General features: G+C 41.1%; 1 protein-coding gene across 1 annotated transcript in view; it reads right to left on the reverse strand.

Moving 5' to 3' along the window:
• LOC121292740 (deleted in malignant brain tumors 1 protein-like) overlaps nucleotides 1-9,673 on the reverse strand; it is a 35,907-nt gene extending 26,234 nt beyond the window's left edge. Inside the window, exons 1-3 of the mRNA XM_041215087.1 lie at nucleotides 9,616-9,673; nucleotides 8,851-8,904; nucleotides 6,287-6,465 (exon numbers count right to left, since the gene is read on the reverse strand). Coding sequence (XP_041071021.1) covers nucleotides 6,287-6,465; nucleotides 8,851-8,904; nucleotides 9,616-9,673 — 291 coding nt within the window. The remainder of the gene's footprint in view (nucleotides 1-6,286; nucleotides 6,466-8,850; nucleotides 8,905-9,615) is intronic.
• Between the last annotated feature and the right edge of the window lie 1,241 nt (nucleotides 9,674-10,914).

A 10,914-nucleotide genomic window follows, 5' to 3' on the forward strand; every position in this document is an offset into this window, starting at 1 on the left:
TTCGGTGTAGCCAAGCTCCCCAGAGCAGACCAGGGGCATCACTTTACTGATAGGATTTCGATGAGGGATAAAGATTTCCTGGGATAACGAGTAAGCCTCTTTTGTTTGTGTCCTGAATGTTTTTAATGGTTCTGGGCTGCTGGACAGTGTATCAATTTAAATTCCAAAGGACGGCTAGATAGTATGTAAAGTGACATATACTGGAGGATTTCTGAGATGCTTGGTCAGTTTCAGAGCACAGGGTAGCTTTTCTACATTTTATTCATTTGTATTCATAGCGAGGAGTGAGTTGATGGGTCGTGGTAACTTGGTTAAGTGATGAATTCTAAATCACTTGCTTGGTGCTCAGAAAATTGCAGATTTGGTCATTGAGTTGATTGTTGTGGCGGGTGCGGTATAATTATTGTATCAGGTGCATGTTTTTTTAACAGTCATGTGCTTCGAGTCAATTTATGAATTTGAATCAGCAAGATATCCTTATATTGATATGGTATTTGCATTTCTCCCTTTATATGAATTACATTTTGCCAACTGTCAATTTACCTTAAAATGTATCAATTAGAAAACCCCAATGTAATACTTAATTTGTTATTTGCTGGCTTGCTTGATCACTGCTTATATACAATGCTGAAGCATTTAATGTTTCACTGCTGATGATGCCAGTAATGCCTAAATATAAGACAGTTTCCCTAACACAGACACCTTTGGAGCAGTACTGGACTGCTGCTTCATGTAAAATCAACGACTATTCAGTATCGCTCCTATCTTTCTGTCCCCCTGGCGGAATTTCGGCAAATTGGTTTTGCTGCTTTGATTAGTACCTGGCGTTTACCCATATCCAATATGTGAATGTGTTTCAAATTCAATTTCGCCAATGTCTCTCTTTTAATCACACGTTAGCAATAATCTATTCTCCAGCACAGACAGAGTCAAAGTAAGTGTTCAGTGGAACAATTATGGACTCTGCCGACAATGGAAATTTTATTTGTTGGTCCCTAACCGTACCGAGCCAAACTTTAAAGCCAAGAAATGAATTAAGGTAATGTTCGAAACATTTTCAGTAATCCCAAACAATCCCGAGCCTCCATTCGAAAGCCACGGAATGCTTCTGCCTAATGTTCAAACCGGCTTTAAGTTGGCCCACCCTCATCCCCGGCCTTCCAGCGAAGGCCGTACCACGACCTTGCCTGTGTTCACACAGTTTCCGCTTGTTTTTTTGAATTGGTGGTTGATTCCAATTGCTGATGTCGGACATTCATATGTCCAGCTGACATGCCAGTCAGCCTTCGCAAGATGAGTCAGATTTAATCAGGAAGCCGTTAAAGTTAATGGGTTCACATTAATCCAAATGGTTGATTTACTTCATTATTGATAGTTCATTATCAGCTCTCGTTGTACGTATCATATTATTGTGCCTGTGTTTTTAATGAGCTGGATGATTCATATAATACTAAAGACGTTTTTAACTAGTGATTATGCGCTTTATTTGAATAGTTCACTTAATTTACCGTTTTTATTAAATATGACATGAGTACACGCTTCAGTACATCGATGGTAGTACGGGTAGATATATATGAGTCAATTGTTCTTTTTGTCTCAGTCTGCCATTGCCCATAGATTTATGGCGCTCAATAAGTTAACTGGCACATTATCAGTTTACCGGTGTTCCGTCAGATCATTGGTACATATTGCATTGTCCCAGTATGGGACTTGTGTCAGTAGAGCTTGATGTTATCAGTGGTATTTCATGTTCTATTTGAACAAATCAGAATGTGACTTTCTATACTTTTTTTGCGTTGCTAGGACGAGAGTGGCAGTTTTTCGAAAGCTCGAAGTCAACGTTATTTGTCGAGGGTTCGTTGGTGGGGAGCTTGTACTTTTGGAGGAGTGAGGCAGTAAATGGGTAGCGAGTTAGTTTTAAGATAGTTGGGTACATAATGTCTCAGTGCTAGTTTGAAGGTGATCGAACATTTAAATTCAATGGATTACGTGCTAATCATTGGGACAGTGTATACAGCAGGGCGACAATTTCTGGCTCTTCAATTAATTTGGGACATGGGTAATCTCTTGGTTTTTGTTTCTTTTGCAAAAAATAGAGTTTTATTATTGCTCAGGATTGAGGACCCTTTGTCATTTTTGGGGTGATTACTTATTTTCTATCTTTCTGGTTACTTTATCATCACAATGTCAGTTTATAAGTCACTATGCCAGTTTATGGCCGAGTGTCTAAGTAGAGTCACATCGGCAGTTAAATTATTTTTGGTTTTCCTATGAGCTTGGCTCAGAATCACAGACTTCATAAACATGTAGTTTTGTGTGACTGTGCGCTCAGTCATTTACATTAACATATTGTACAAAAAAGCGAAGTTTACATACTCAATTTGATGCGCATATTGCCTGGCACACAGTCCTCTACCTTCCGGAATCTCTGCACCAAAACTCAGATACTTCTTCTTCACCCCATTTGGACCAAAACCCCACAAACAAACATCAAACCATTGTCTTCAAGCCTGCTACCGACGTCAACTCCAAAGCAGAAAATCCCTCTGATCCCTCCAGCCTCATGTTGCCCCAACTCTACAGCACACTTGTACCTACTTTATATAAAGTCCCAAAAAGCACTATGCTATTTAACCCATTGTCTCCAGCAGTGCCTACCATGATGAAATTATTCCTTCATATTTGTCTCTATTTTTTCTCCCCACTGTTCATAAAACCCCTACCTATATTTGTGATTATTCAGATGCCCTACATCACCTCAACGTTTTCCAGTTACCTGGCCCTAATTGCTACTCTTCACTATGTACATCCAATCCCTCTAAACCTCCTTCCTCAACATTGCGTATTAAGGGCTCTAGGTTTTTTCAACCAAATGAGGCCCGAACAGTCCACATCCACAAACCCCCACCTCAGCCTGGCTGAACTCGTTCTGTCATTGAGGAAACAAACATTAACTTGTTTTTATTTTTTTCCCGCAAAATAAGAATCACAGAACCAACGAACGGTAAAGGAGTACATGGACGGCCCCATTGTGTCTACACCGGCTCTCTGGACATTTTACCTTCGTGTCAATCTCCTGCCTTTTCCTTCTAACCCAGCACATTGTTTCCATTTTGATAATCACTTATTCATAGTTTAAATTCCTCTATAGAAACTGCCTCCACCACAATTCCCGGCATGGCATTACAAACCCCAACTACTCTTTGCGTGAAAAAAAAGTTTTTTTTTTCTCTCGTCACAGTTGCACTAACGTCGGTGTGGGTTTTGCTGCCAGCATGGACCCCAGTTACATCTGCCTTTTTGCGGGGGTGGTCATGTTGTACGTTCCTGAATGAATTCCACCCAATCCCAGGATTATTTTTTTTTCTGGAACAGCAAGGGCTGTTTTCGTGCCACTTCTTGCTTTCTCCTGAATGTCTGTAAACATATCATTAATCAATTTTGCTCCCGATGACATCCCTTTCTCACCATCACATCATCCACCTCCGATACCTACATTCCGTGAATTCCCTGTCTCAATAGCTGACTATATGTTGTCGACGAATATTCTTTACAAATCCACCGATTTCCACAGTTGTCTCGGTTATAACACTTCACATAATTCCCCTACAGTAAGGACTCTCTTTTATTCCCCAGCCAAGTAAACTCCACTCTTTTCCCTCTGAACAGTGTCCGACGCATATCCAGCTATTCTGCACACATCCTTCCTGATAATAGGACATGGTTCCCTGGAACTCATTCTTCACCCCAGCAGCCTACGCCAGCAAAAAACACATGGACCCCTCCCTAGCCTGTCAACACTCTAAAGGAACAGCACTCTCTGTGACTCCAGGTGCAATCCAACACCTTATTGCGTTTCCAAGGGCACTCTCACGTTCATTGGAAGGAGCTGTACTGAATGCAACTTTACCTCCTTCCCCTTCACCTTCAAAGCCTCAACCAATCCCTCCAGGTCAAACAGTGATTTACATGTACTTTGTTCAATGTACTCTCATGTATTCGCTGCTCACGGCGCAGTCTCAACTACATTGGGGAGACCGAAAGCAGACTTGCTGTTCTTGCGGTAAATAAAATGATCTGTGTCAGGCATGATCCCGATCTTCCTATGACTTGCTATTTCCATTCACCATATTGCTCTCATGATCAATTCTCTGTCCTCAGTCTGTTGTGATGTTTCAATGAAGGTCGATGCAGGCTGGAAGAATAACATCTTCGCTTCCAATTAGGCATTTTAATGCATCTTGGAGTCAGAATTGAATTTAACAACTTCAGGCAATGAAAAATGTTCTAATTTTTGATTTTATTCTTTGCCCGTGCCAGTCTGTAATGATTATTGTTTTTACATTTAGACAGAGCTGGTATTTCTTTGCTGCCATTTTCTGCCGTCATTTCTTTTTGCTTCAGGCAGTGCTGGCATTTATTCTGCTATCTACACCTCGTCTAGACAAAAGCAGCAAACATTAGCAATTCGAGTGTCATTCCCTTTGTCTTATGTTTCAATGCATCTTTCTAGTGTAATCTCTCCTAGCCTCTAGCATATCCCCGACGCCAGAATTTGTTGCACTGTCCCTTCGACTTTCTTTTTTTTGCAACAACATTAAGCACATCGGAATTCCACTTCTCTCCAGTTCCTAAGAAATAAGTGTCATTGGTTTCTTAACATCTTCACTGTTTCCCTCTCTTCAGATGCTTCCAGACGAGCAGATTTGTTTTCAGGGATTCTCAGTTTTTTTTTTATTTTTTAAGTTACAATTTCCTTTCTCCTTCCTTATTTCCCAAGAAGACAGGTTATAGCTTGATTTGAAAATAAGTACCTTAACCAGCTTTCATCTGGGATAACGGTGGTTCAGGCATATTTTGAAAGATAATCTGATAAATTGTATTGATTGTATGACAGCTGGAGGAGGTATGATTGTAGTTCATATGTAACCCTCGCTCCGCAATACTGAAGTGATGGAAATCAGAGATGAACAAGGGAACAGAACTTGAGCAGTTGAGAGGTCTCGGGCAGTGTTTTGATTTGGTAATCAAACCCGGTATGAAATAAGGCCACATGAAGATAATGGAGGAAGACGTACACAGGACAGTGAAAGACAGAATGAGGAGGATACAGTGCTGTTCATCGCTATTGTTCAGTCCTGCCGAAGCAGCCTTGCTCCACAGAGATGACTTCACCCCATTCCCAGAAACTAGCCCCATCCTCAGACACCATCCACTCAGAGAAACATCATAAACACAGAGATCTCTCTCCACACAGAACTACCCCCTCTCTCATTCTCACACGGAAACTGCAGCTGCAGGTGTAGTTCAGCAATAACATATTCCCCACACATACTAACTAGGAGCAACAGTGGGTCATTCTGCTGCTAGAGCCTGCTCCGCATTCCATAAGATCATGACTGATATTATGGTGGCCTCAATCCCACATTAAAGCTACTCCCGATCAACTTCGAATCCCTTTCAAATAAAGTGTGATTCTACATCCATGTTAAAAAATGTGCACTGCTCCTGCTGCCACTGTTATTTGAACAAGATACGCTCAACGTTTCGGAGCCATCTGAGAGAAAAAAAATCTTCTCACCTGCATTTAAAATGATAGTAGCCTTAGTTTTTTTAAAACATTAAATTCAATTCTAGTCTATCCCACGAGGAGAAACATCCATTCAGCTGTCACCATGTCAATATCCATGAGGGCCTTACATATGTAAATAAAATCATTATTCTAAATGGGATCCTCCAAAAGTCTGACCAAGCATTCCACGTACGATGACTCCCATTCCAAATCATATCAAAAAACAATTAACTTATCAACGTTAATCGCCTGGTTTACAAGTATGTAGTGATGGCAGATAATTGAGTTTAAACACACAAGTTCAAAATTTGCCAATGACTCGACGGTGTGAAGTGGTTACGTTGGTAACGAGCTGGAGGAGCGAATATACAAAATAATTGGTATAATAAACATGTGGATTGGAGAGAGGCTGCTACATTGCCGTAAATTAGTGAATCCGGAAGACTATGTTGATAACGCATGTAGGTTTTGCGCTTTATTAACAGGGATAAGGATTTTGAGAAAATCAGTCATGATAAAAATGCAAACAGCATTAGTTCAGATTCAAAGGCAGTGCTGTGTGCAGTGTTGAACAGCATACAAAATGAATGATATGAAAATATTACAGAGGAAGCAGAAACGGTGGTTCAAAGTGGCGGAATTCCATTTTTTGATTAGGTCAGTGAAATGTGATCTCTTCTCCAATGAGCGGAGGCGACACATTGTAGATATCACCTGGGCGTTCAAAACAATGTGGATACTGTGCAGACTAGATGGAGGCAAGTTTTTCCCCATGGTGACGTCATTGTGAATGGAGTGCTCCCATTTAAGGATAGTGAGAATGAAACATGGCTGAGAACTTCTGATCTGCAAACAATCCCTGAAGTTGTGCAGGAGGAAGATTAAATCGTGGCCTTTAAAAGAAGAGAGTATTACACAACTCAAAAACCGAAGTGTATTCTCAAGGGAACAAGGACCTTTTGATACTACAGAGATCCAAAACACATCTTGAGATCTGCAAAATATTTCACGAATAGCGAGAAATCCACCGCACACATGGACATCCCAAATGGTGCAAACAAATCCCGCACAGGAAGAGGCTCACACACAGAAATCACTTCATGCAAACACCCCTGCTCACACGGGAACTTCAATCCGATCTCACAATGCTCCCCACACTGATATGGCAGCGCGCCTATTCAAACTCAGTGACTCATTCCCACACAAGATTACCCTTCCCATTGCGGCGGCCCCTCGCAAAACAGATTCAACCTGACTGAGAATCATCGCTAAACAAAAGCCGCGTTTCAAAATGACGTCCCAAAAACCTTAACCCTCTCAAAGGGAATCCCCACATTGGAACCCACACATGGGGAACCCACACAAACTTGTCGTTCAAACATTTATGTACTTGGCTATAAGGGAGCAGTACACGAAGGCCGCAGATAACTCTACAACACAACAGCAGTGGCTACCTTCAACAGCATGCAGGGTCGGACTCCCAATCCTGCTTAAACGATACCATGGAATCTCATGCTCAATACCGCTTCGACGTACAGCGGCAAATGTACATTGCAATACGACCACCTGGAGGTTCCCCTGCACGCAACTCACCATGATGACTTGGAAACTAGGGCCATATCCACACTGTCAATGGGTCAAATTGTTGTAACTGTTCTTAACGTCATTGTAGGTGTTACCTCAAATCATAAAATGCAGTGGAGCCGGATGACCACTCAACACAATCTTATCAGGCCTTTTCGGAATGCTCAATTAATGTTGGCCCATCCAGAGCTTCCCACCGACTATGGGTGAATAAATGATGACTACGGACACACAGACTCCAACTTCACACCGTGACCCCGTGGAAATGTCCACTCACAGAACCACCCCACCCCTGCAGCCCTCGCCCCCCAACAGACTGAGATCTTGGATGATCTAATAACAGCCGAAGCTTTACCCACCGCCTCATCCCAAAAATCCTCCGCCTCCACCCGTGGTTTCACCTTGCTTCTTTTGAACTTATTTGCTGAGAAATCAGCCAGGCACCACCATCACCATCATCAGACACTAGTCTACTTGTGTGGAGAACGCTCGCTGCTAGATGGCCATCAGTAGAATCGACCTTTCACCATTTTTGGAATTAATTTGATTGGCATTTGACAGCGTTCACCTTCTCATCACTGAATTTAGTCCGGGTAAGAAAGTTAGTCCAGGTGTTTATGGGTAATGTAAAGTGGCAGCATTGCTGCTTTGTGTTCTTTTATATTAACAGGCAGCACAAAGAAACAGATAAATGCTACAAACAAGATGGTTAGCTAATAACAAAATTAATCTGCCAGATATACGGAAAAGTAAAATGCTGGACATTTTTCGGCTCTCTAGCTCTGGGTCATTGAGATTCTCCTCCTTCTTTCCACTCCGGAGTCATCATCTGATTCTACTAGAAAGCACAATATGACTGATGATCGGGACATTGAGATGTAAATTCAGAAAAAAAACAAACAATAAATAAGCGGACGATGCAGGTGAAGTAGCAAAATACAATTTAATTATGACACGCCAGGGAACATTATCACATTTATTTTTTCACGTGTACTATACCATGGGACAGTTTAGAACAGCCCACCACGCTGACTATTCCAAGAATCACAGCCGCTGTATTCGCGGTACAATATTTTGTTTTCAGTTTCTCGCAACAAATGGCCAGAATCAGTCAAAGTGGAAAGCGACTGCGAATCATATAGAAAGCACTGTGACTGTAAAGGCCAAGCTGATTATGAGGCAGCTCACAACAGTAATTTACAGGAACCTACCTCGGAAATAAAGCAGCACATTCCAACGAAATATCATTTAAGTAAGAACGACACGGAGATCGGCCACAGACATGCCCAGCAGGTGCCCAGTGATACATTTGGAAAGACCGCACTTTCTTCAGGGAAGGATCACAATCGCCACTAATCTAACTGGGACAGGGGGAAATTATGCATAAATATTTCAGGTAAGATGCCGGTCCAAAGCAAGAGGTGATACGACCTGTGGTGCAATTTACTAATTGCTTCATCATATGTTTCACGCTGTTTTTTTGAAATTTAAATTGGATTTAATTCGAAAACATGTCAGCAATGAATGATGAACTCCTTTAAAAAATATGTAAAACGCCACAGAAAGAACTGAGTGATTCTGCAGTACCAGTCGAGAGGCAGTATTTTTTTTTTACATGGGGGAATCCAAATGTTTAAACCCTCAAATGGGCTGCAGTCAAAGGGCAGGGAAGTCTGAGCGAAATCATTTATTACAGCTGAATCGTTCTCCTGTTTTAATGCATTCGATCAGTGCTTTGATAACGCAATCTGTAAAATAAAAAGACTTACACGGTAGTTGGTTTGAGCTTTTGGCTCCCATTGGAAGAGGAATTTGGAGAACGAGACGTTGAGTGAAATTGTAAGTAAAAGAGGGGGAATGACATCTACGAGCTGGAAGGAAGGCTGTAGGTGAGGGTTTTGGAAACAATACAAATTGAACAAAATACGAGGAGCTGATTTAAACAGGGACATATTTCAGCAGAGTCACTGTCTAAAAATGTCAGCAACAGAGTTCACTTAGGGCAATAAGAAATGATTACCTGTTCGCATTTGTGTTACAGAACCAACACCCTGCAGACATAACAACTGTGATGAATTCCCTCAGCACATTTTCATGAGCATTTAATAAATAATATTCTTGAAATAACTTTGCCACTTTTTCAACGTAGTTGTCGGATAGAATTTAAAAGAACGATATTGAATTCAGCACTGAATCGCCAACATTGAGATAAAAACACGAAAATTAATCTTCAGGAAAAGAAAACAAACAACATAAGGAAAAAAAAAAACAACGTGAGGCCTTGCTTAGCTGAACTCATGGGGAGCAGGTCCACCATGAATCCTCACTATACGCGGCAGCATCATTTAAACAAATTCCGATCAGTTTGTCTCAGTAATTGCTGCGACCATATCACACGTCCAACCTTGCGCATTCTTTAGACTGATGTTTCTCTTACCACAAGTCGTTCTCTCTCTCACCAACGCTCGTTTCTCTTCTTTCAATGACGTTAATCGCCAGTACACCTTTCTGTTCCATTGTTTTCGCCCGCTAGATTTTCAGCGTTACAATTCAGTTTGTGCAGTTGTCCAGCCGCAATGAGCAGCTGAAAATGTTGACAAATGATGCATGTCTCCACCTGTTTATATCATATACAATGCACAGAGAAAGGAAAATATTCGATGGCTCTTCCTGACAGACCTCACAAAAAAAACATGTTTATCTTTCAGTTGTAAAGCACAGTGCTAGATGGAACTACGATTCAAATAGCTGAAATACAATTTAATCTCTGCTTTCTCTAACTTTACACTTAACTGGAGGGAACCGTCCTCCGTACAGAAAGAGGGAAGATCACTCAAGTAACCGTGAACATTATACAACGTCCAATTAAAGTGCTTTTTTTTTCAGCGTGACCCAGTTACAGTGAATTCTTCTAAAATGATGTTACGAGAAGATGTGAATGATTGAGTGGGGAATTTAATCGTAAATCTGAGGCAGTGCCAGAATGAAACGACACGACAGTGAGAAAACCAAAAAGAAGAAATCAGAGTTAAAAATGAAGCATGCCTTTGGAGAGGGCAGAATTTCTGCTGCCGCTTTTAAAATGAAAACTGTGAACTGTCTCATTTTGAAACAGTGGAAACACTTTTATCCAAATATTTCAAGACATGAAGCCCCGAAACAAAACAATGTTCACAGCTCAAGATGGCCTGATTCATGCTGTTAACCCAGAAATACGTATCCAATGCAATGCGTACGTTTATTAAGGAATTTAATATTCGTAACATTTCAAAGCATTTTGAAATACATATGAAGGACAACTGCTACGAGACTGAAATAGCAGAGACCGAGACATCGATTACTCAGCTATTGAAAGTGAAAAAAACAAACAGTTGTCTAAAGCACACAGTGAGAAATAAAACCTATCACAGCAGTATGTTTCATAGCTATTCACAATATCAAGAAATGAAATGTAAATTAATTGGGAACTTAAGCAGCTGCAAGCACGTGAGGGTAAATTAACCCACCTGCTCGATTACTGTGTAACCCATTTCTCTGTGAAACATCGACATCTGGTGTTCTTGAAACGTTATTTAATGAAGAAACTCTGAAGAGACCCATTCAAATGGGTCCCGGCGGATACATGGGGTGAAACTCCGATGGTAATAGGTCCGATAACTGCTCGAATTCACACTCTCTTCAGCACACACATTCCGTCAGCAGCTTTGAATTATTTGACTCAAGACCGACATTTCGAAATGCAGGACATCACCCAGTTC

The sequence above is a fragment of the Carcharodon carcharias genome, chromosome 20 (assembly GCF_017639515.1).
Source record: "Carcharodon carcharias isolate sCarCar2 chromosome 20, sCarCar2.pri, whole genome shotgun sequence".
NCBI classification, from domain to species: Eukaryota; Metazoa; Chordata; class Chondrichthyes; order Lamniformes; family Lamnidae; genus Carcharodon; species Carcharodon carcharias.